The 26,131-nt window shown below is 49.4% G+C and overlaps 1 protein-coding gene across 1 annotated transcript in view; it reads right to left on the bottom strand.

Moving 5' to 3' along the window:
• Positions 1 to 26,131, bottom strand: part of Rsh (Rap GTPase activating protein radish) — a 321,267-nt gene that overhangs the window by 224,965 nt on the left and 70,171 nt on the right. Inside the window, exon 2 of the mRNA XM_077707586.1 lies at positions 8,423 to 8,975. Within this exon, the coding sequence (XP_077563712.1) occupies positions 8,423 to 8,728 (306 nt within the window). The 5' untranslated portion in view covers positions 8,729 to 8,975. The remainder of the gene's footprint in view (positions 1 to 8,422; positions 8,976 to 26,131) is intronic.

The following is a 26,131-nucleotide window of genomic DNA, read 5'->3' as shown; positions in this document are numbered from 1 at the left end:
CTGACGCAATGCTCAGAAAATACTGGGGGTGTTGTGACCCCAAAAAATTACCCCTGGCTACGCCTCCAGAAGTAAGTCACTCAGTAGGTAGGCTCAGTAAGTAGGCTCAGCCCTTTTTTTATCACTCGAACACACTTTTCTCCTAACGTATAGTGCAGGCTCTAAGAATGTAATCATCCACTAAATCTTGTATAAGTTAAAGGACTTTAACTGTTATGGCCTCCAGTACTTATGGAATGATAATTTGGCAGCCATTACTTTTATTTTTGCAATATTTTTTTTTCTTTGCTGGCGTCCTATTTGTGCATTCACTACTAAATTCTTACAAGTTGATCATACCCCGAGTTTTCTCACTTTTTTTCTATGATCACAATTTACTTCTTGCGGAGAGCGAGACTAAGAATGTAATGCGGTAGCCTCTCCCTCCCAGCGGTCGCAAAAAAAGGAGCGTAATCGCGCAATCCCTTTCGTACAAAAGGAGCCTAATAATTGCCGGATAACAGGAAGGCATTATTTCTGTCGTCCCACGCTTTTGCCGAATTTACGAGCGTTGTCTTTTTCCTATAAGGCCCACCAACACATACGCCGTGCTCGGAGCCGCTGCGCTGGCCGTAAGGGCAATAACGGCTCCTCATTTTCTCCGTCATCCCGGCGTTCATCCTCCGCTACGATGAAGAGGGAGCCGAATACGGCCGGTATGCCTCCCACTTCTCTTGTCCTCAGCAAACGGTCCTTCGCCACTCATTTCTCGGTAGTGCCCTTAGCGGTGACGACGCCTCGAACTGGGTGTTTGATAAATCAACGAAGTAGTTCTGCCAACCCAAACTGCCAGCTTAATGTTGTTGTCGCCCACCTGGGAGCTTCAGAATGTATTACAACATTCGACCAGCTTACTCTGTAACAGGGCTGTTACACACCTGAAGGATGGAGCTGTTCCAGCGTCTTATTTTTGTGGCCGCTGAGTCTTACATCCGACTCCACTCAGTCATCACCGTTTTTCGCTTCGGACTTTGGGGCGCGTTTGCTGTATCTGACCCCTATGCGTTCCTCTTTGCTCGTTCAAAAAATATTGCCACGACGTGTTCCATTTCACTGCCCTTTTCTGACGTGTTCCATTTCACTGCATTTCACGACGTGTTCCATTTCACTGCCCATTTCACTGCGCTTTCGCTCTCTTTATTCCTTTCAACCAGACCATGCGCAAAAGTTCAGAAACAGAGACGAGCGCCTACTGTGCTTCGCCGTGTGCGTTGGTTCCTAAAATATGGATGGATACAGTGCTGCACGGCGAAATAAAAGCTTAATGCTCTAAGCACTGCTTGCCCTAATGGCGGCGCTAAGCATGACCGTTTATTGACAGACGCGATGTTATGAATTTGGTTTGGTTCCTCGTCAGATGAACATCACAGCATGCCGTTAAGCTCGATTCCTTTCGTGTAAGCAGTTGCTGCAAGGTTGCACTAATTTTAACATTTTACTACATTGTATTCATCAGTAAGAATTGTCCTGACCTCTCTCTGTTCCTTTGTCTGTCTGTCTGTCTGTCTGTCTGTCTGTCTGTCTGTCTGTCTGTCTGTCTGTTTGTCTGTCTGTCTGTTTGTTTGTTTGTTTGTTTGTTTGTTTGTTTGTTTGTTTGTTTGTTTGTTTGTTTGTTTGTTTGTTTGTTTGTTACTTTTTTAATGGTCGCTCTGGCTTAAACGACAACCACAATTTCTGCATGCCCAAGACTACCAAAAGAAACATTTACCATTCTCACTACAGCAATATCGCATTATAACAAACTTCAGAGGATCGGACGAAAGTTTGTTGCGCTGAAACGCTGTCGTTGTGAAAAAAAAAACATTGGCAGAGAAAACTGCTTTGGCGTAGGAATGCAAAAGCATTACAGTCGCGCGGCTGAACTCTTTTTGAGTGACGTTTCCACATGCAGTACCTACGAAGAGAGTTATCCGGGGCTATGACTGCGGTGTCGCGGATATTCTTCCTATTTTAGCGCGAGAACTTCACAAGCGGCTCATCTAGAGCTGCGGCGCTAAAACCTGTATTATCTCCGAAGCCTGCTTTACCGAAGCAAATCCGCTTAAACCAGATGTTCTATTGGGCAATGCGGGAGCCTAACAGAGATTCCGCCACCACCTTTTCTCGTAATGGAACCTATCAAACCTGCCTCTTCAAGCAAAAGAATAAATGCAAACAAAGTTTGGTATATTTTTGTCTTCTTGTGATCTTCTTGTGAGCTCAAATGTTTCGTTCAGTCGAGGATTTTGTCACCGCTTTTTTCCGTGGATCCGTATCAGTTGCCGGAGTGTCTCGCCCGAATGTGTACTTTAAGCTGCCTGGTAGAGAGAAAAACAGCACTGACGCCGACAAGAACGAATAGGCAGCGGTCAGACGGGTACGCCACACGCACATATCGCCCCCGTGTGAGTCTCCCTCACCCCTGTCTGTGCCAGCGCCATTTTTTTTTTGTTCTCGTTGCAGTTTCGAGATTCTTTTTTCTCGTCGTTTTAACAAGCCCGAACTAGCACTCTCCGCCCACGGGAGTTTGCAGCCCGCAAGCGATGTTTTTTTGTGTGTCTCAAATAGAACAATGTTGCAGCAGTGCGCGAAATTTAACAGCGCCAAATAAAAAGTGGGGAACTCTACGTTTCATGAGCGTCGCATCCGCCAGACTGCCTCTGAGAGCAGGTCATGCACGGCAGACGGCGCATTCGCCCAACTGCAGCGCCCACCGGGGCTTATCTCCCGTTCAGCCGCATCGACGCATAGCGAGGCACTAGGATGAACGTAGCGAGAGGTTTCTATTAGCATTTTGGTTTTAATGGTGCGAGGGCACCGATGAGCAAAGAGCGCAGCGCAGCCAAATTGTAGACACCATACGAGGAGTGAGTGTAGCGCACCTGATTTGTGCACTCTCTGTTTACTCGGAATTCCCTTCGTAAAGAATGCGGACGAACAATCCCGATTTTGGGTCCCGAAATGTTAATTACTCGTAATTAAGGGCTCTAAACATAGTTGGGCAAAGCGAAAATAAATATCGATCGCTCTTCCGAACAGTTCGCTATTATGAGTTTTGTACTTCTAAAATACTTTTGCCCTGAAACTACGGGGCGCCGGCGCAGGAATTTAGAGAAGCTTGTTAACTTTCTAAAACCCTAAAACCTTCCTTTTTCCAGCTTTCCACCGGAATCCTACAACCATAAACCAAACCAGCTTGTCGCCGCATCCATTTCGGCATCTTTGGTCTCAGCGAACAAAATCAAGGGTCAGCGTTCGGAAATTTGATATACAAGTAGCTTGAATGCGTGTGCTAAACACTTGTGGCTGGAGAGGCTGGCTCTCCTAAAGCGAAGCGAAAAACTTGTTTTTTAAATGATGGCTGCTGCGAAACAACCTACCCACGCAGTGTTGCTTAAAAAACCTTGGTTGCATTCTTTTATCAGCAATGGGGTTATCGATTCACGTGACAAGCATCGAGACCAAACCGTTGATGTCTGCTATAATCTCAGTTGCAACTTTTGTACGCTAAATTTATAACATCATAAAAGATACTATCGACACTGCTTTGACGGAGTCAGTAGTGATAGCGTGTAGAGGATCGCAAAGCCGGCCAGAAGGGACAGGTCTGATGGATTTTCAGTTACTTATTATAAGCTATCGACGGCACGCGAACTAGTTGCACGCCTAACACGTGGAATACCGCCCCGGGCAACAACAGCCTGCGCCCCTCCTACCCAAATAGAGGCTGGAAATGCGACACCAGCTGATTACCGGATGTGTGCGATGTGGCCCCCAAATGGGCACGCCACGCGGCCAATGGGCGTCCAGCGAGAACGCTGTTATGTCTTTACTAGTGCTGTCAAAGGTCACCAATTCACTGAAACCATGTTTATCTGGTCGATATTCACTAGATGTTTCTGGAAAAAAAAAATTCCCGAAGGTTCACATTACGTTTCTGCAGCAGTCTTTTCTGCCGCGCACAAAAAAACTTTTAAAGCGAAACGTCCTATGCCTCACTGATGGAGTCGAAAAACGGAAACGCACTCTAGTTTAGCCAACTGCATAGAGTCTCATACAATAATAACTAGAGAGGAAACTGGCGCTAGTGTGAACGCGAGCATGGCAGCGGCGCTTACGCTTCAATGGGAATGATGTTTGGTGGCTAGAAGGGGGCCACCATAAATGATGGGTAGTTCTGGAACCGGATTGCGTTGGATCGAAACGGGCCTCTGGCTGCGCAAATTGTGTTTTTAGACAAAAAAAAAAAACTCTTATTGCCCGGTTCTCGCTTTACAAATTACATGGCGAACAAGAAAGTTAGTGACAAAAAAAACCGGTTTTGTACGAAATAAAACAGCGCGTTTAAATAAAAAGCAGACGCGGAGTCGAGAAGGTTTGTGGAGCAGGTTTGCCATTTGCCGCCAACTACAGCAGGACGCGGACTTCTTAAAACTACTTGTAAATGTTTTGGCGCTGGTGGTTTCTAATAGGAAGAGAAAAGTTTTGTGCTCATAAAAAAAAAAAGAAACCGATTGCCTTTGGAGAAGTTGTTCTTGCCTGAATTAGTGACATTCATCAAGCTGCGTTCCTATCAGCCGCCGGTACTGCTGGTCTACGCCGTAGGAGCCGGCATTCGCACAGAAGGTGTGGCTGTTCTAAGCGATTCGCAACCGTCGTCAGCTTCGACAATACATTGCTCTGCCGAATGAGCAGCACCGCAACTCCTAATTCGCAGACAACTTCGCCGCACGGAGCGCCGTCATTTGTGTTTTCGTGCTCGCTGTGCCGGCAATGAATTGATAACCCACCCAATTCGCAACTCTGGTTACAAAACCTTCCACTCAGGGCGGCGTCAGTGCGCTCGCGGCATGCAGTTCAAGGAGAAACGTATTTTTGACCGCTTCTTCCAACACCCCGCGTAGGCAAATCCGTTCATGTAAATCCAAAACGAGAACGAAACTGCCTGCAATCCATAGTAACTTCCACAAGCCATCGAGCGCCAATCCGAATCATGAACTACCCATCACGTCCAATGAGGCGTACGATCGCAGCGCCAGATTCCTCTCTAGTTGTTATTGTATGAAACTCTACGGCCAACTGTGCACAACTGCTTTCGCAAAACGGTGATGATTATGATAATAAGCGAGGGCATGTCAAGCGCCTCAAGAAAAGAAAAAACACTTCCCGCGGTCGGAATTGAGCCTGCGTCCTTCGCGTTATGAAACGGGCGTTTATCCGATTGAGCCACCCCGACGCGGTCGAAGCAGTTTTGATTTTGAACTTTGACTTTGACTCAGGTTGCGTGGGAGAAGGCTTCGCGCTTCAACCATCTTTCTCTAAAGTGAGCTCTGCAACAGTTCCTATAGTCGCTTTCACTCCTTCCTTCGCGTCTGGAAGCATTGTGACAGCTATAGTCACCGCCAGCACGGAGCGGCACTGCGTCATTTCCTTGTCGCAACACAGCCGCCTGCCGTTTCCGCTTTGGTTTTGTGTCGATTTTTTTTTTCAAGTGGCTATACCGAATGCGCTTATTGCTGCAACTCAAAGGAAGCCGGCCAATGGCCGATACACCGCTCTAATGACATCATTAGAGTTCTCTAAGAACGCCCAAACCGGGAAAGAGAGCAAAATCTCTTGAGAAAGCTTCAAAGTTATCGCATGGGCATACGGCAGTAATTTTTGGCTGAAGTTCTTTTCGACCTCCTACTTTAAGCATTGAATGTATTTATTGACTACGCTCTGAAAGGGTTTTAAATTTAGAAAGAAAAAGGCTGAAAACGTGTTGCAGGGTCCCTTTAAGAAAGGGACTTTGATTATTTCAGTATAAAAACACATTACGAAACGTGAAAAATCGAAAGTTAATTTTCGCGGTAAAATAAAACTTATGCAGCACAAATAACTCAGTATCAAAGAATAATTTTGCGTCGGCCTTACAAGGTAAATAGAGTTTTATCGTGACGTTTTATCTCAATTATACGTTAACAAATGTGGGCTCGGCCTTTTTCAACCCGGCTTACGCGGTACAAGAAGTTTTTGTGGCAAAGCGCGCTTTAATAAGAAGCCTGGCGAGAATTGTCGTTCTCGGGACGAACTAAATTGTTACATGCCAAATTTTGTTTGAAGCTCCCTCAGCCCCGACAGCAATCTTCATGGGACGAAGCTGTCTTTACAAAAAAAAATGTGGTTCATCCCTCCTTCAAAGGAATCGGTGGAACACAAAAGTGAAAGGAGCTTTCACAGGAGCATTGGAATGTTTATTGTGCATCGATATGAACTTGCACATTGTTATTTATATTATGTCGGTAAAGCACCGTTAGACGAATCAACGGTGGACACTGGGTTGCACGCGCCGAAGCATGGCGTAAATACGACTGAAACCACAGCCGTTTGAAAACCGTGCGAACGAAACCGAACGGGTTGTGAGCGAACTGTTTGGTGTACACGCAAGTCCGCTGCAGCGAAAGGAGCATGACTTGCGGGTCGGCAGCAACTTTTTCTGGCGATGTCATTTCTGTGACGGATATGACGTCAGTGAGATCTTGATGTATCCAGGCAGTAAACGCTTTTGTGTTAAAGAATTAATGATAAGCTTGACGAAGACTTATGTTTTTCGGTAAACCCTAGCCTAAGCATCTCATTCCTTTAAAACTGGCTCGCCCGCAGCAATGGTGGTTACGTGGCAGAGCACGCTTTACAGACAAATAATATATTAGGTGAATTTAATGAACAGTAAAATTGACAGTTGGGCAGGTGGTGTTGATACATCATTAAGTAGCGCTAGAGACTGAACGTAAGATGAGGAAACACACACTACAACGCTAATTTAACGAACTCGTACATAATCTGGATGTTAATATAAAAGCGATCATATTCTTAAATTTAGAAGGTTGGTAACGATCACGACTTCAACAGGGATGTTTTGTAATTTCGCTTGCATTGCACAAACACCACCGCATTCTCTCTGTTATATATGCTCAACTTGGGAGAGAGAAATCACGCTACGCTCCCTTTGTAGCTGTACAACTTTTTTTACTCCCCTTTTGGAATCAGCAAAGTGTCCGCTCACTCTTACTCTTGCTGTGCTTGTCATGGACTTTACTGGGGCGTGTGATGCAACTCTGATGCCTCACATCAGAATTAAGTCCCGGTAATAAACAGCGGTGAAGCCACCTTTTACCGTTGCGAAACGTCAAGTTCTTCAGGATGTTGTCATCGGCTCCCTCTATTTGCTCGCATGTCTCCGAGCTCCGAAAATGTCAGACGTCGGATGTTGACGTACACAGAGTTTATCGTTGCTTTGCATGTCGTTAGGATTGACATTTATGCAACCACACATTAAGGCTGAACACAGGGCTTACAACATATTACCTAAGACCTATTGGCCGGGATTTTTCCCCGGCTGCGAAGCGTTCCATAGCGAGTACACCGCACTGACTTCATAACTCGTAAAGAGCGCTTTAGTGTCCTCGAGCAAAGGGACGTGCGCTGCTGGGTAATGACAGCGCATGAGCATTGGCTGCGCCGCGTTTAATAGCGAATGCGTTGAGTCCTGATAGGCAACTGTCCCCCGTCAGCCCGGCCGCTCTACGTGTCAGTGTGCACGGTACCGCTACGCAGTATAAACTACCAACTTAATCGGAGATCTCAATCTCGGCAGTAGGCTAGCATGGCAGTACACATAAGTGCACCGCGGATGAAGTGAGGCAGTGTAAAAACGCGGCGGAACGAGTGAAAGGCAGCTCGCGAATTTCACAATCTCACTACTCCAATTTTAATGCAAACTCAATTCCAACTAACGGAGACCAGCTAGATGATTGTGGTATACAGTCCACATGCTAGCATACAACCTCTTTGGTAACACACACAAATTTAACCACAAAACTTAAAAATGTACACCGTAGCAAAACTAAAATATAACTCGCATAATAAATATAATTAGCATGCAGCGGCGTTCAACTGGATGTTATGTTTTGGCATTCAGCTGTTCTTCATTCTTTTATGTTTGTTTGTTTTGGTTTTGTCCGGAAATGTCCAGGACTAAAATGTTGTGGTGACGAATTGCCAAAGATGCAGAAATTTACGGTGACAAGACCGATTACAGCGGCTTCGTTGAATTATTTTTTGCCCCTAACTGCAGATGTTCTGTGAGCCAAGTCAGTACAAATACGCCCACTTCCAATCCTTCTCGCCTTCACTGAGGCTCCTATGAGACAAGGTACTAAGGTCACATTGTTCTGCCGTAGTAATACTCCACATGACCCGGAATAGGTGGAGCACTCAGGCGTAATCGCAAGCAGACATTGTTAAGTTGGGCGAAATTGGCTATTTCCAGGGACACGTACCGGGACGTGGAGGACACTCATGGAGCAGGAAGTTAAATGTTCACCATGAGACGAGAGAAAATGAGGGGACAGGGACTCACTGCTGGCGCGCCGTCGCCGGGTGTCCTGGTGCTGATCTCCTGGGGCGAGCGGCAGTGGCGCGTGACGGGCGACGCGATGGAGGAGGAGACGGAGGTGAGGCATGCGGCCGAGTCCGACTTGGAGGAGGTGTTGTCGCCCGTGGAGGTGAGCAGGGCGACGCGGTCGTCGTCCTCCTCGTCGTCCTCCTCCTCCTCGGGGGGCTCGTCGTCCTGGGGGTCGGTGTCGCTGTCCGGCTGGTGTGGCCAGGTGCCCCATGTCTGGTGGCTCAAGATGGGCAGCTGGCACACGAAGCACAGGGAAGACATGCACCGCGTGCCGCCGTCACCGGCGCCCTCCGCGCCCGCACCACGCGCGCCACGTCATCGCCTCGGCTTCGCTCCCTTCCGCCTCCTTCTGCAGCCTCCTCCCTCTCTGCTCCACCTGGTTCGGGATGCGCTGGGCTCTGGTTCTGGTTACGATTCGTGCCTTGCTTTTGAAGAGCGCGCCTTCGGCTGTTTAAACTCGTTCTTCGATCTCACGTGGTCTGGGGAACTTGTTCGTGGCCTTCCGGACCTGCGAGAAATAAGCGGTTGTTCGTCATGCGATGGTCGCCAGTTGCATGGTAGAAGACGTGTTGCATCAATAAGTGTCGCATTACTCTATTTATTCTTCAAAATACCACCATGTTTGTTTGTTTTTGTGTACCTGCGCGAGTAACAGCCACCTGATTGAAGGACTATTGCGACCACCCTGAGCTTAAGCCTTCCTCGGAAAATACTTCGATGTCTCTGTTTCCAAGATCAAGAACCGGTGTGGCCCTACGCTATGGTCTACAATGGTATTGGGACGCCCTTGTTGATACATAATTTACTCGGCGTTGAGAAGTACTTACTTAGTTACTTAAATGGATGCTACGAGAACAAATCAAGTACACCGCACTACGCACGCCGACTTGTTCACGAGCTAGAAAATTCAAGGTTTGCCGACATTCATTATTTACAGGACACACGAAACTGCGGCCAACGAAAGAAAAAAAAAACCTATGTTACCCAATTCACGGACAAGGGCAATACTGTAACCTTGCGCACCTTGTGGTAAAAAGGAAGTAATTGCAGCAACACTGATAAAACAACGTTGCAAAAGGCGTCAGTGACTGGAGGCGTTCCGAGTGTTAGCCGAGCAGGCTTCCACTTAATTACAAGACCGGTTGTCGACTTAATTAGAATACTTCGGGTATCCGCTGCTAAAACCATGCTTGAGAAGAAATCAACAAATAGAGGCAAGAAACTTAACACTCTAACTCTAGGTTCCCAGTGTTCCACGCCCAAATTTAGAATTTTTACACGAGGTTCTCCTTGTAACGGAACTTATTTCCAGCTATCGCAATACCACGCAAAAGGGTCGGCACCTATGGTAGATAAGGCCCTGAGGCGTAAACGAGAAACGTTTACTTCGTAGCCAGGTTCCATTTCAAGGATACCGTCTCCTGCTACTGCCACATTCTTATTACTTGACTCTTTCAGCGTTTGTTCTTCTTTCTCGAAGCGCCTTCGCAAGTGCTGAAAACTGCCTTCGCACGCTGAAGAATAGGCACACAGACACACAAAAAAGTAAAACCCTACAACGGTTCACATTCGAGGCGCGCGTGGGCAATCTTGAGTAGCACTCCTCTCATCATGCGTCATTTTCGCTTCTGGGCACCTATTCCCTGCGCGCATTCACGCCCGGCTGGCTTCGCACACGCGACGCTGAGCAAAACAACTAAGGCACGAAGGTAAAAAAGAAAGCGAAAGAATACGGGCCCCAGAAGGCGATGCGATCCAGTAGGCAGCAACACCTTTTGTTTACCCTCGGGGTAGCACCGGTGGCTGCCGCGAAAATGCACCAAGGCGCTTCGCCAGACGCGCCGCGCGAAGCCCCAGCTGTAATCCTCGTCCTTTTCTGGCCCCAACTCAATCAGTATAGGCCAAGGTTCTTCGCCTTCGCGTCTACCGGGAGATCCGCTACGGGGCTTTGCATGTCGCCTCTGGGGTAACGACTTCGGAGGATGGGTGGAGCGGAAACTGCCGGGACGAGCCTAACTCGCCTCGACCCCCTGTTGCTGTCCCAAGACGCGCCTGAAAAGGGGTGAGTGCAGCATAGAGTTTCATACTAAAATATACTAGAGCGAAATCTAGCGCTGCATTCGCGGGCCGCCGTGGGCGGCGCCATTGCAGCTGGCGACGTTCCTCGCCTCCTTGGCTTGGTTAGCCACATGGCTTCTTTTTCGTCTTGAAGCCAAAAAAGGTAACATTGTTTTTTGTTCATCTTCCATAAAGCTTCTAAATAATCCCTGACAAATAAATCGTTCTGGAGCTTTATTTTTATAATAACAAAACAAACTCGATTAATTTTCTTCCATAATATTGTTGCATTTTTGCAGCTAAAGTCAACTTTTCAGCCTGTTCGTGAGCCATGCCAAGGACAAGTGGAACGTGCCTTCCCGGTACATGACGGCACGCTCGCTGAAGCGCTGCTCCCCTAGACAGTGGCGCCAGATTTCCCTCTAGTATATATTAGTATGAAAATCTATTGAGTGGAGCTCTGTCCAAACGCGCTAGCGCCTGAAGCCGCGCAGGAGGTGACTCGGAACGGCTCTGGCAGCAGCGTTATTCTTGTGTACCACGGACTAGAGTGGAATGAGCGTGAAACGAAGCGATTTAAGGGGCCCAACTTGCTTGCACCGCAGCTATAAGCATCGAATTATTAAAATCTGTATATTTTAGAGTCGCATTTCTTCCAACGATGCCTGTAGAACTCGCGAAATTTTCCCACACTCCTTCATATTGTCACGCAGCCAAGGACGAAGCAGTTGTTTGGAAAAGAAACAACTTTATTGGAGCGAACTTGTGCTCCCCTAACAACTGAAAAGAATACAGAGGCGGCGAAGCAGTGGTCAACAAAGTGACGTACGTGCGTCGGCGAGCGTCGCAGAATCGAATGCCCCGGCGTCCGCACTGCAGGCTTTTTATCTTTTGGCGCGCGTGGTTCTCGAAACGTCGATTCGCATCGAGAACATAGTAGATCCAAGAAGGTTATTCTGGGCTGTTCACGTTAGATCGGAATGCTCTCCCTATCACAACAGATAACACATGCGGCACAGAAAGAAAGAATGGAACACGCGCTTCCCTTGGCGCAGAGATAACACAGACCGGCGCAGCCGGCGGTAAAAGCAAAACACAAATAAACAAACCCAATGTATGGTTCGCGGCATTACCCCCCCCCTCTAAGAGTGCATCGACCCGATGCTAACATACGCGACAAATGAAAATAAAAGTTCGTCATCGTCCGTAGAAAGGTTTTAAGCGAACCACGTGGACGACTTCAGGCCGCGTGCGTTGTCGTGATGTGCCGGAGTCACCATCGGGGATCACTTCGTAGGTAAGTTGGCCAACACGTCGTAGAATCTGGTAGGGTCCGAAATACCGTCGCAGGAGCTTCTCACTGAGTCCGCGTCGTCGGATGGGAGTCCAAACCCACACACGATCCCCTGGTTGGTACTCGGCGTCTCGGCGTCGGAGGTTGTAGCGGCCCGCATCCACCAGCTGCTGGTTCGTTATACGAACTCGAGCGAGCTGGCGGGCCTCCTCCGCACGTTGAAGATATCCGTGGACGTCGGCGTTGAGGTCGTCGTCTTCTACGTGCGGAAGCAAGGCGTCGAGCATCGTAGTCGGCCTTCTACCGTAGACAAGCTCGAACGGCGTCAGCTGCGTCGTCTCCTGGATAGCCGTGTTGTACGCAAACGTGACATACGGGAGCACTTCGTCCCAAGTCTTATGTTCAACGTCAACGTACATTGACAGCATATCTGCGATTGTCTTGTTCAGACGTTCTGTTAGTCCGTTCGTTTGGGGGTGGTACGCCGTCGTTCTTCGGTGATCCGTGTTGCTGTAGCGTAATACTCCTTGCATCAGCTCCGCAGTAAATGCCGTTCCACGGTCTGTGATTAGAACTTCCGGGGCTCCATGTCGCAGCACCACTTGGCTTACAAAGAACTTCGCCACTTCTTGTGCAGTCCCCCTCGGAAGAGCGGCGGTCTCTGCGTAGCGCGTCATGTAGTCTGTCGCTACGACAATCCACTTGTTCTGTGATCGTGACGTAGGGAACGGGCTTAAAAGGTCCATTCCAATCTGTTGAAATGGTCTCGATGGGACGGCGATCGGTTGCAGAAGTCCGGCGGGTCTTGTCGGCGGCGTTTTTCGTCGCTGGCAGTCACGGCAGCTCCGGACGTAGTGGGTGACGTCAGAGGTAAGGCCGGGCCAGTAGTACCTCGCCTTGATTTTTCCAATAGTGCGGGCTGTGCCCAGATGTCCGGAAGACGGGTCGTCGTGGCACGCTTCCAAAATTTCGTCACGAAGGTCCGCGGGAATGACGAGAAGGTAATTCGCTCTTGATCCGGGGCTGAAATTCTTCTTCACAAGGACGGAATTCCTCAGGCTGAACGCTGGTAAGCTGCGTTTGAAGGTCCTAGGAACGGCAACGTTGCATCCCTCGAGGTACTCGATTATGACGCGTAAGTCGGGGTCGGCACGCTGCTGGGCGGCTAGGTCGCTCTCCGTCACGATCCCGAAGAACGCGCTGTCTTCATCAGAGTCTTGTGGTGGTGGGTCGACGGGGGCGCGGGACAGGCAGTCGGCGTCGGAATGTTTCCTGCCGGATTTATAAACGACTGTAACGTCGAACTCCTGCAGGCGCAAGCTCCACCGCCCAAGACGGCCAGAGGGGTTCTTCAAGTTGGCGAGCCAGCACAGCGCATGGTGGTCTGTTACAACCTTGAATGGCCTTCCATACACGTATGGGCGAAATTTTGAAATCGCCCATATAATAGCCAGGCACTCTTTCTCAGAGGCAGAATAGTTTTTCTCCTCCTTCGACAGACCACGGCTGGCATAGGCGATTACCCTTTCGCAGCCGCTTTGCTTTTGGACAAGGACGGCACCCAGGCCTATATCACTGGCGTCCGTGTGCATTTCCGTTTCGGCATTTTCGTCGAAATGAGCGAGCACGGGCGGGCTTTGCAGGCGTTTTTGCAGCTCGCCGAATGCTTTTTCTTGGTCGTTTTCCCAGCTGAAAGGGGTGCTATCTTTCGTCAGGCGCGTGAGTGGCTCTGCAATTCGTGCGAAGTTTGCGACGAAGCGCCGGTAGTATGCGCACAGCCCGAGAAATCTTCGCACGCCCTTCTTGTCTTTCGGCCTTGGGAAGTTCGCAATGGCTGATGTTTTTGCCGGGTCAGGTAGGACTCCCGCGGCGTTGACGACGTGGCCCAAGAACTTGAGTTCCCCGTATGCGAAACGGCACTTTTCAGGCTTCAGCGTCAACCCCGACGTACGAATGGCCTCGAGAACAGACTCCAACCTTGCAAGGTGTTCGTCGAAAGTCCGGGCGAATACCACTACGTCGTCGAGGTATACGAGGCAGGTGTGCCATTTAAGGCCAGCTAGCACAGTGTCCATGACTCTTTGAAACGTCGCTGGTGCTGTGCACAGCCCAAACGGCATCACCTTGAACTCGTATAGGCCGTCTGGGGTTATAAATGCAGTCTTCTCTCGGTCTCTCTCGTCCACTTCAATTTGCCAGTAGCCGGTCTTCAGGTCCATCGATGAGAAGTACTTCGCGTGGCAGAGGTGGTCGAGGGCGTCGTCGATTCGGGGGAGGGGGTACACGTCCTTTTTCGTGATTTTGTTCAGTCGCCGGTAGTCAACGCAAAACCTTAATGTGCCGTCTTTTTTCTTTACGAGTACGACGGGCGCAGCCCAGGGGCTTTTCGATGGCTCTATAATGTCGTCGCTGAGCATGTCGTCGACTTGAGTCCGGATGGCTTCCCGTTCGTGTGAAGAGACGCGGTACGGTGACTGTCGGGTAGGTCGGGCTCCGTCTTCGATTATTATTCGGTGCTTCGCTAGAGGGGTCTGACGTAGTTTTGCGCTCGACGAAAAACATTCGCTATAGCGACGCAGTAAAGCCAATAATTTTTTCCGTTGTTCTTGCGGTAGCGCCGGATTCACGTCGAATGGCTGCGGGAGCTTGAAGGTTTCTACGGGTGTGCGTTCAAAGTCGGCGACCGCGATCACATCACTTGCTTCTTGCGTTTCTTCGAGGAACGCAATTGCAGCTCCCTTGTTTAAATGCTGGTACTCTTCGGTGAAATTAGTGACCAAAACGTGAGATTGGCGTTGCTTAAAGTGCGCAATGCCTCTGGCGACGGAGACACCGCGGTCGAGAAGCAACCTTCGATCACTCTCTACGATAGCGTCGATGTCAGTAGCAGCATCCTCACAGTAGACGGCGATCATCAAGCTTGCGCGGGGTGGCAGGGTGATGTGATCGTCGGCGATCCTGACAGCAGCAAGGTGATCGGGGTTCGGCTGCGACGTCGTGGAGTGATCGGAGGAAAATGTTATCGACTTGGTCTGCAGGTCAATTATTGCGCCGTTGTCCGTCAAAAAGTCCATTCCGAGAATCACGTCGCGGGAGCAGTTAGGCAGAACGACGAACGCCGCAGGGTACGTTGTGCCGTCTATGGTGACGCGCGATGTGCACGTTCCACTTGGCGTCACGAGGTGGCCTCCTGCTGTGCGTATGTGCGGACCGTCCCATCTGGTCATAACTTTCTTCAGCTTAGACGCAAATGGTCCGCTCATTACGGAGTAGTCGGCTCCCGTGTCTACGAGGGCGACTACATCAAAACCGTCGATGGACACTTTGACGTCGGATGCCGCCTTCCTCGAGTTCCGGGTGCGTCGGGGCGTCGCATCTCGGCTTGTGCGTGTTGACAGTCGGGCACTGTGCGTCGTCGTTGTCCACGTCTTCTCAGCGGACGTCTCGGTCAGGTCGGGTAAGCGTCGCGGCGTATAGCTGTCGTCGTGTTCGGGAGTCTCGTCAGGGTTAGGTCGGGTCGTCGGGATGAGGGCATGTCTTGAATCACTGTCTTCGGCGAGTCCTTGCGTCGTTGGAGGGTTTCCGGTTTTTCGCCATAGAGCAACTTCACCTCCAGAAGTTGCTGCTTTTAGTTTCCCCCGCGTGGGCTGGGGGACCTTCCACGGGCGAAGGCAGCGTTGCTACGGCGGTTCGGCGATTGGTATGGGTAGGGCGACGGCGAACGGTTGAAACGCGCTGGGCCACGGCTGGTTTCAGATAGATACTCGTCGATCTCACGTGGTCGTTGGCCAGGGAGAGGGCGAGGTGCGTCGACGGAGAAACCACGCAGTCCGAGTCTCTTGTATGGGCAGCGACGGTAAATGTGGTCGGCCTCTCCGCAGTGGTAGCACAGAGGATGGTTATCGGGAGTTCGCCATACGTCCGTCTTCCTCGGCGTCTGGTTTCGGGCTACCGGGGGTCGGGCGGGTGACAGTGGGCGGCGGTACGGCGGGGCCTCTTGACGGCGTGTTGGAGCAGGGCGGGGTCGACGAACAGCCGTGGAGTATGTCATAGCTTGTGGCTCTCGGGGTACTTCGGATGGCGTAGAAGTTCCCAACGCTTGTTGCACTTCTTCTCTAATGACGTCGGTGAGAGAAGCGACTTGGGGCTGCGGCGGCGTTGGGAGAAGTTTCCGCAGCTCCTCTCTCACTATTGCGCGGATAGTCTCGCGTAGGCTGTCGGCCGGGATCCGCGTGCTGCCAAAGTCGTTCGCATTGGCTGCGCCAACAAAGTTGCGGTCATACTGCTTAGCACGCATTTCGAGGGCTTTCTCAATGGTGCTGGCTTCGGTCACGAATTCGGCGACGGTTTTGGGCGGATTTCGGACAAGTCCAGCAAACAGTTCCTCCTTCACTCCGCGCATTAAGAAGCGCAACTTCTTTTCTTCCGTCATTTCGGGGTCCGCGCGGCGAAATAGCTGGTTCATCTCCTCAACGAAGATCACGACACCTTCGTTGGGGTGTTGCGTGCGCGTTTCCAACAAAAGGGCGGCTCTTTCTTTCCGCACGACGGTAGTGAAGGTCTTAGTGAACTCGCGTTTGAACTGAGCCCAGTTTGTCAAGGAGCTCTCGTGGTTCTCGAACCAAGTGCGAGCCGAATCTTCCAAGTAAAAGAAAACGTGCCGGAACGTTTCTGCGTCGTCCCACCTGTTGAATTTCCGGACGCGCTCCAGTTTCTCCAACCATTCTTCTGGGTCTTCTGCGGGGGCTCCTCGGAATGATGGCGGTTCCCGTGGCTGCTGCAGAACGACAGGAGGATTGGCTTGGTTGAGCATGGTGCTGGTTGCGACGTTTTTCTTCTTCGTCTTCTCCGGTAGTAGACCGAACTCGGGTGGTAAATCTTGCACGCGGAGGCTGGCTCTTGTTGGACTGGCTTGGCGGCTTCCAGAGGTTGTAGTGGGCATGAAAGGTGCGTACCCAGCACCTCCACCAGATGTCACGTAGCCAAGGACGAAGCAGTTGTTTGGAAAAGAAACAACTTTATTGGAGCGAACTTGTGCTCCCCTAACAACTGAAAAGAATACAGAGGCGGCGAAGCAGTGGTCAACAAAGTGACGTACGTGCGTCGGCGAGCGTCGCAGAATCGAATGCCCCGGCGTCCGCACTGCAGGCTTTTTATCTTTTGGCGCGCGTGGTTCTCGAAACGTCGATTCGCATCGAGAACATAGTAGATCCAAGAAGGTTATTCTGGGCTGTTCACGTTAGATCGGAATGCTCTCCCTATCACAACAGATAACACATGCGGCACAGAAAGAAAGAATGGAACACGCGCTTCCCTTGGCGCAGAGATAACACAGACCGGCGCAGCCGGCGGTAAAAGCAAAACACAAATAAACAAACCCAATGTATGGTTCGCGGCAATATTCCAATAGCCATGCCATGTAGATAACACCTGAGGTACAACGTTTGCAAAGAGATTCTCTCCGAGCAAGGTTTTTCACTCGTACAGTGAAAGAATAGACGAACACTTCGATTTGGTGAGCTGTTCGTGGTGACTGTTCGGATCACAGAAAAGGCGCTCGAAAAATGCTAAGAATTGGAAGTACATAAAAGATGCCGGATTCGGAAAGAACAGTGTGTTGCTTCAGTTTTATACGAACCGTTAAAGCTAGAGCTGAAAGGGAACCTAATTGAACTCGGATAATTTCAGGTCCCCAAATGCACAAGGGGCTTCTGTAATCTTGGAGGGGCTTGCGGGGAGAAGTGCAGACAATGACAGAATATTCCTTGCCTTATTTAAGTGCAGCCGCGAGTTATTTCGAATTACATTCGCGTTGACCGGCAAAAGTAGCTGAGCAAGGTGAACAAACATCGTTGCAACATCGTAGCAAACACAGAACACAAAAACTGCAGTAAAATATTTAGCGAGCTAGCTTCCCTGACAATCAAATATTCTGCAATGATGACGAAAATAAGAGGTAGGGTCTCTGAAGAGCGCTATGATTTTACATTTACGCTTTCGGCCTGTCGCTCGCATTAATGAATACCATGAGGACACTGACGGTGACTGCTTAGTGCCTCCCGACAGACCGATCGATCGACCTAGAGGGCGCTACATAGCGATTTTCCGACAACCGGCGGGGTTAATTACCTGCACCGTAAAAAATACCAATAATACAAAGATCAACTGGCTCGACAAAAATGTATCAATCCCCCCATCGCGCAGGTTGCTTCGTTGTCCCAATGCCCGCAGCTGCCTGGCAGGTTTTGCTCTATTGAAGATCTATCACAAAGATACAGGTTGGCACGTGCTTCAAATCGATTAAACGCATGCATACTTTACTACAAGCATATATGAAATACTTGTCTGACTGATAACTGGCGCCTCTATTGTGATGCGAGCTTCATTCGCAGCAGTAATGGCAAAATACGTATATACTGCCGACATTTCGTCGCGGCAGCAAACACGAACTCGTGGAAACATTTGCTTGCACTCACACAGTTCAAATGGTTTGCCTGCCAGCCATTCCGAGTTATTGCAGACTGGTGTAGCAAAGCTTGATGTGGGCCAGTAGGTTCGACTTGAGTGCAAGGGATTTAAGGCACGAACAACGCGAGCACAAGAAGAAACAAACAGGGCAGACAAGGTGCCTTGTCTGTCTTGTTTGTTTTTGTTGAGTCCATGTTTTTTCTCTCTTTTTTTGCGCTCTCAGAGCCTCTTACAAACTGGCGTCTAATATCTAGAAAATGGTTCCTTCAGGTGTCAAGTTCTTGCAGAAATAGCTGCTTTTGCTCGACTAACCTGTGCGTACTGGTATCTCAGCAACCTACTTCTGAAGGCTTAATAGAAACTGTTTACAAACTCCGCTTGGTGCAGCATCTCACTCTTTATGGAAATAATTTTTTAACTAGAACGCAGACTAAAATTTCGATGAAAGAGCAAAATCAAGATCCTTCGCAGCACCATTAAATTTTGTGCTTCGCTTTCCTTCGAGGACTGGCCTGTAGATTAGAGAAATGTTGATGCTCGGATTCCATGTTTCCTCAGTCTTCCCTCCTAAACGCTGACGTCATTCGCCCGACATATGCTTCCAGCGTTTTCTTCAAATATAAAAAAACGCAGCGATGCATTGCACGTAGTCGACGATCAAAAATAAAAAAAAAACAAGATTCCGCCTGTTGTCCACTCAACAAAACATCGAAGTTATGTCCGCAAGATTAGCTGCCTGCGGCAGTAAGCTCCCGTGTTTACCGGCGGGGACGGGGCGAGATGGTTCCAGACCGCTAGTAAAACTAAAACAAATTCGGTGCGACCGCATCGAGGAGGCCGCATCAGGGACACAAAAAGCGATGAAAACAACGACGAGCCACATGAACACACTGCGGGCTTCCCGCGATCGATTGAACTCGGCTCAAGTGTACGGAACAAAAGGGTACGGAATTTCGCTTCTCTTCAATTTCGACGCGCACAAAATCCCGCGATTGAAAAGCGCGGCAGGTGGCCGTCGATAGACCGCACTCTCTGAGCCCACCACGGACGTGCTCTTGTAGTCCGTCAAGTGTTGTATCCTCCACTACTGTTCCATTTCCGTGCAGCATACCTGTGACTTGCTCCGCAACGAAGAAGGGACGGAACCATACTGTGGCATCATCATCATCATCAACCATTCGCTCGAAACAACGAAGGATTCATTTCTCGAACTCGGGCAGGGCCTAATTATGTAGTAGCTCGCCTATTAAGTTGCGCATGGTACGAAAGAGGCGCTATTTTAGGCATGTAAAGCATTCCCAAAAGGGAAACGAGTGACGAGAACACCAACGCTTTCGCCAATGTTCCATGCACGTTGCACGCAAATAGCTCGACGAATTGTTCGCAAAACGCGACAAGCGCTGCGGGTTCCAGTTTGAGCCTCCACAACTCTCCCGCTCTCCCACAATACATCCTTCTGTCTATGCTTTCCTGCGCGCCTCCCTTTCTCGTCGACCTTGAGGTTCAGGGTAGAGCGGGAAAAAGTTTCACAATGGCGACTCCCTCCTTCTCCGTGTCCCGACCGACATCCTCTTCTATTTGCTCCGTATACAGGCCGGTACTGGTCTCAGCAGCGGGTGCCCTCCTCACAATAGAAGGCCGCACAAGAAGCGAAATCTCATTTCACCCGATCCCGGGTCCCGCATAGCAGCGGATCGGTAGCCGTTATTTCTTGTCCACCGACCTTTTCTCCGCATCCACGCCTTTCTCGCCCGCAGTCCTCCCATCCCAAGCAATAACGCCTCCTGCACTTCTTTTTCCCGGCCTTCTCTCGGCAGCGCGGTCACAGCGTTGCCTCTCGGACCCCATTGTCCGGCGAGCGGCCCATGGCGGGTGCCCCGTATTCTATAACAGGCCCCGGGTAATTCATCTTCTTCAACAGAGCTGGACATTCTTGTAAGCGTCGGGACTTTCCCGCCGCTGGCATTGAAGACGCCCTCTCCGCCATCACGTCATGTTCTTTTGTACTCTCTTCTTCTTGCTATCATGCGGAAGAGGCTCAAGTGTGGCGCGCTGTTCGATGGTTCCTCCTTGTTAATGACTCTTTCCTCGTTTACCTGTCCTCCACTCGTATGTAGGACGCCTCACCCATTTTATCTCGCTGAACTGGAACGCGTCTCCCATGCCTGTTTACGTGGATCTCAGGCCCTTAATTTACTAGCGGTGTAATCGCTTGTCACCGGTCAACCCCTCCTGTCGCTGGATGGGAAAGCTTGGAGAATACGTTTGAAAAAACTCGGACGCCACCCCTATCCGAGTTTATTTGCCTGTACAGTGGCTATACGCTGCATTCATGCCATGTCCCCTGTGTACTCCGTAGCGTATACTGCGGAACGGCCGGGGACAACATGCTTAGCTTGTGCACCCAGTGCTCACGAGATCTTCTCCGCCCATTTACAGTACACCCGTTATCGGAGCACATGATGCTCCGGACAGGACTCCTTCATAAATTCAGCTTTCAAGATAAGAAACAAAACGATCTCGCATATAGCTAGTGTAAATCAACTCGACGCACGAAGCTTCACGGGACTGCGTTACCGTGAGCGTAGACGCGTCGACAACCCTACGTGCGCTCTGTGTATAACATGAGTTGTATATAATACAACTCAGTGAAGCTAAATGATGTTTTGATGTCGATAGTGCACACCATGCTGGTGGGAAGCCCCGGCAAGCCTTGCCTTCTTGCGCCGTTATCAGCAAGGGGCAAAAGCGAGGCTTTGTCAAAACTAAGGACATCTCATCGTTGCCATCTTCAATCGGCTTATTTATGTCCTCTGTAGAATGAAGGCCTCTCCCATCGACGTCCAATCGCACTCATCCTGCTGTGTTTGAATCTTTTGTTTGACCTGAATTTTCTTATTTCAACCCACCATCAAGTAATGATTTTCCTCTACTCCTACTTTCCTCTGCGCTTACTACCGACTTTCGGTAGCCACTCGGCTATCCGGATGGTACATCCCTTATAGGTTGTCCCCATTACATGCCTGGCCCAACTCCCTTTATACATCTTAATTTCAGCCAGGATGTCTTCCACCAGAGTTCTCTCCCTGATCCAAGACGCTCGTTTCCTCCCCCTAAGAGTCCCTGGTATCATACTTTTTTCATGGGTCGCTGGGCCGACCTAAGTTCTCTTTTCAGTAGCCTCGTACATCCCCAATATTTTTTTGCTATACGTCGTATACCTTCTTTTTCTTAGTGATATAGGTAACCGACTGCTCATTATTTTGAACTCAAGGCTTTTCACCGGGAGAGGTTCATATCGTTAGCCTCTGCTCGATAAATAAACATTTATTCTCTATTTCTCTCTATCTCGTTCTCGCCGGATGCGCTCCAGCCTGTTGAAATCCTACGCCTAATTGCCTCCTACTGGCGTGGATTGCCACCAAAAAATTGCCTCACATAGTCATGTCATAATGCTCCACTGCCAACGTATAGCGGAAGGGGACGCTTTCTGCGTGTATTTGTAACGCTGCTTTCAACCTATTCCTATTTGTTTCCGACGTTGCGAACAGGTTTTGTAAGTACAGTGTGTGAAACGTCGCTTGCAGATCTTCTGCAGAATCACTGAACAATAGGACGTGATCCCCAAATCACATCCTACACACAATCACAAAAAACCGAGTACGCCCTTGAAAACGGACTCTACAAATTAGTGTAACGGCCTGGTAGACTTCCCCGTTCTACCTACAATGTGAACTCACTGCAGCGTGCACTGTTTTCAGTGTGAACTGCGTTGTCTACAGTGTGAACTGTACATTTAAGTGTGAGCTGTGCATTTTAGTGCCACTGACTGACTTTTATGTGTTCATTTTGTGATTAGGACGCCAAGACTGCAACTGTGTTCATTGTGCCAGTTGTGACCTTCCCTTTTCCCCTCATCCTTGCTCCCCCCAGGGCCCCATGGCCTCTCGTCTAATAAAGTTTTTCACTCACTCATCCTTGGAATGTTATCGTTTTACTCGCCTTCCTGACGCACCCCAATCACGCTTTCTGAACACACCCTCCAGAGAGGCCGAAAACAATTTTGGAGATATGCTGCCTTCCTGCCTAGCACCCTTGCTAGTATGGAAGTTTTCACTGCTGTCATACAGGATAACCCTGCCCGTGAATTTCTTCTACATGTCGTCCAATAGCAGCGTGTCAGTCCCCTGAATTCCCTTGACCCTTAATGCTTCCATAATGGCAGCTGTACCTTGTGAGACAACTGCCTTTCCTAATCTATAATTCCATGCATAGGAATATAGTCCACTGCTCGCGCTTATCTAATAAATGATTGATGGCATGAATTTGACCTATTATTGAATAGCTTTTCCTCAATACATTCTGCTTCTTCGGATGCCGGACATCTAAGGTGACCCTCAGGTTAGTAACTTATTCTTCGTAAAACAACTTGCAAGCAAGAACAGAGCAGGCTGATGGCTCTGTTTTATTAATCTCGCTGCACTCGCCATCCGTTAGCTGATCCACGGGCCTTTCGTCGTTTCGTGCAGCTTTCCCTCTCCGCCGCCTCGAGCGCTATATTTCCAGCTCATCTTGAATTACTGTCGGAACCTCGCGACAGTGCTTTCAGTGCTTTTTCGTGTCCTAACGTTCCTAGCGTACAGCTCAGCATAGAGCCTTTCCGATATTTCCATTTACTCATCCATGTTGCACGAAACGTCACCAGTTTTCTATCTTAGTGCGTATACATTGCCACGGCCAAAAGGAAGCTTTCTCTCCGTTCTTCACATGTATAATTATTAATACGCTTTCTGAACGCCCTCACTCTATTGCGGCGCATGGTTCTAACAGTTTGATAAGGTACGACAGCCACAAAAAAAAATTATTCTACCAAAATAATGATTTTGCACGCTATGCATGAATGTCAGTGAATCTGTTCAAAACAAATGTACATAAAAGGGTGAAAAGCACGTTTACTTGCAGCCCATTTACACCTTCAATAACCGCGATGAACGTCCGTAACTAGACAGGCTTCCAACCAATTGGCAAATTGAAGCACCCGTAGCCGCGGTTTAGCGGCTAGCTAAGGCGTTGGGCGAAGTCGCGAGAACGGTCCCGTCCATCAGCTGAGGTGGCCGTTTTACACCAAGGCCAGCCCCGCGTAAGCCGTGTAAGCTGCCCCGCGTAAGCCCCGCGTAAGCCGTGATTTTAAAGCGAAGCTTTCTATGCCTTATTGATGGCTTTCGCTGTGGCGCCAGGACGTTCTGCAGGAAAGCCATCTTTGCACATTGGTTTTCACCAAACAATTATTATGATGAGAGAAAGCGCTAGAGCGCCTGAAAAAAAAAAACGCTTCATATGGTAGGAATTCAACCTGGGCTCCTCGCGATTTTCGTGGGGCCTGTGCACAGACACGAGTCGGAATCGAGACGGAACTAGGTGGGGCAAAGATACACCAATGGAAGAAATAAGTGAAGAAACGAATGAACGCCACACAAACGCTCACGTGCCGCACAAGGTGCCGGGGGAAGACCACAGAAACATTTGAGAGACCCCACAAACACGTGCACATGCAGCCGCCAGGCACGTTGAAACCGCCGCCTGGCAAGACGCAGCAGGTTTAGGATGAAAAAACGGTTCAGGTTTAACCCTTCTAAACCTCGCTATCAACACAGAAAGCTGCGACTATGCACAAAGTGTTCTGTAAAAGTTTGTCATTGCTTGAGATTTCGCAGCGTGCCGTCTAGCTATATTTACGGGATGATGTGGTTCATCCTTTTGCCTGCACTGAAGACACTCACGGAGAGTCCAGTAGCGCGCCATCAATGGCGAGACTGAGGAACTAAACGCAGGCAAAACCAGCGGGCAGCCGGCAATGGAGCGCTTTCTTGTGCGTGCGCGTTTGTCTAGTCCTCGCTCGTGTAAATGCAATCTGAACAGTGGTTCGGTTGCGCTAAATTGCTTGCACAGACGTCCCAGCCGCCGCTGGGCCGTAAGGAGCAGGCGAAGCGGACGTTTAACCCTCGCCTAGTCACGTGGTAGCAAGCGAAGGGATAAGAAAGGGGCAGCTTGCGCGTCGGTGGCTGAAGGTCATCGCGGCGCGATAAATGACCTTGAAAGATAAAGGTTAGTACAGCTTTCGCTCTAAAAGAAACGAGTGCATCGGCACCTCACAAGTACTGTGGTCGCGATGACTGTCATCGCCATGCCGTGTAACCTTCAAGTGTGTTTGTATCCTACCTCTAAACGTTTGTTGAAAAGACTCCTGAGTGCGGTTTAATGTTGTTTATGCGCACATAGTGTGTAGTTACAAGGGGTGTGGTTGATATCAGCCTCACTGGCCATTCGCTTCTGTGGTGCAGGATGGCTCTTGAATATTCTCTGTAGAGGCGAAAAATTAAAGATCAAACGCCTGTCAGAAGCGCTCAGTGAAGTACTAATTCTTTCCTACAAAAATTAATTCTCGGGGATTACAGAGTGTCCATCAAAGTACGAACTCCCTAGCCTCGGCTATGGAGTACGCCGCAGCGAATTTGACTGTCAAAACTGTACAATACCAACGGAGAGCCGGCGGTCGCCACACGAAACGGCTTTGCTTGGTTGCACACGGCCTGAAGTGACGGCTAGCTAAAACAAAAGCGCAGCCAATGTTAACAACAGACTTTATCATGTTTTTATGCGCTCAATAGTGCACAAATAGATATAGGCAGATATTCGGTCGATGACAACCCTTTATACTCAAAGACATTACAAGATCACGCCACGGTCGGCGTTTAGGCAGTGATCACTCATACGCGCTCCCAAGTCGCCTTTGAAGGATGTGGTCACGGAAAGCTGACTCCAAACTCTGCAAGGGAGAAACTCCGGATTATTATTTTCTTGTTCGCAGTCTATTCAGGCAATGCAACGAAAACAGAAACAAAAATTTTAACGCAAACTTCAACACGGCGTGGCAAGGCGCTCTTGTGTAAAGTTTTGTCCAGAATACTCCTGACAGCCCTTCAGAGATCCACCAAAGATACCAGACCCATCCTTCAACCCCGCTTTTTGCCGTTAAACTCCTGGTCCTTCGTCTAGAGGCCTTTGTCTGCAGAACATGTCACGTCGGATGTGCCTGTGCGTCTGCTGCAGGCATTGGCTTGAGGGTCCTCTGGTACCACATCTGTTTTTTATCCTTTCACCCTTCACTGAATACAAATGAAGATGAATGAGGTCGGTATACACTCAGCAAGTCGTTTCGTGTCCCAGCGCGGAACATTTGCTACGTTTTATTTTCATCTTTACCAAACTATTTTTTTTGTGGCTAGCTGTGGCTTCTCTGTTCAGAAAATATGGCGTTCCGAATGCGGCTGAAAGTTCCGCAAAAAAGAAGGCAGAGGAGGCGGATGGATTGCCAAATTGCGGAGAAAGCATAATGAATGCTGCCCAACGCAAGCAGTACAGATGCCGAGGTGAGCCATACATAGATCACCGTTTTTCTATGCATTCTCACAAGCATCTAGTTACTCAAGTGAAGTCTAAAGCGCGGACTTTAAGCACGTCTCCCCAGGGACGTCTTCCCGAATTACTACCTCAGCCAAGTACCTGCTCGTCAGTAAGCTAAATTTCAAAACTGACTATAGAGCACTATCGACCAACGGCATCAATCAGGCACTTTCATATAAAACTCTTGGCCCAACTGGAACCCACACAGTTCAGTTTGGCTCGCTGGAAATTTATAATTAACCAGGCAGAGGCGAAGGGTAGAGGTGCAAGGCTGCAAATGACGAAGGCGGGAGAAGTAAACCAAAAGGATCCGTTACAGAGGCTTCCCGACAGAAAGTTCGGCATTCGTATTTTTTCAACCGGGCCTTAAAAATTTTAGT

The sequence above is a fragment of the Haemaphysalis longicornis genome, unplaced genomic scaffold (genome assembly GCF_048455015.1).
Source record: "Haemaphysalis longicornis isolate Haplotype H1 unplaced genomic scaffold, Haemaphysalis longicornis Haplotype H1 scaffold_4, whole genome shotgun sequence".
In the NCBI taxonomy this organism is placed as follows: Eukaryota; Metazoa; Arthropoda; class Arachnida; order Ixodida; family Ixodidae; genus Haemaphysalis; species Haemaphysalis longicornis.
Note: the sequence above shows the minus strand (reverse complement) of the source record. Positions and strands in the feature narration are given on the sequence as shown.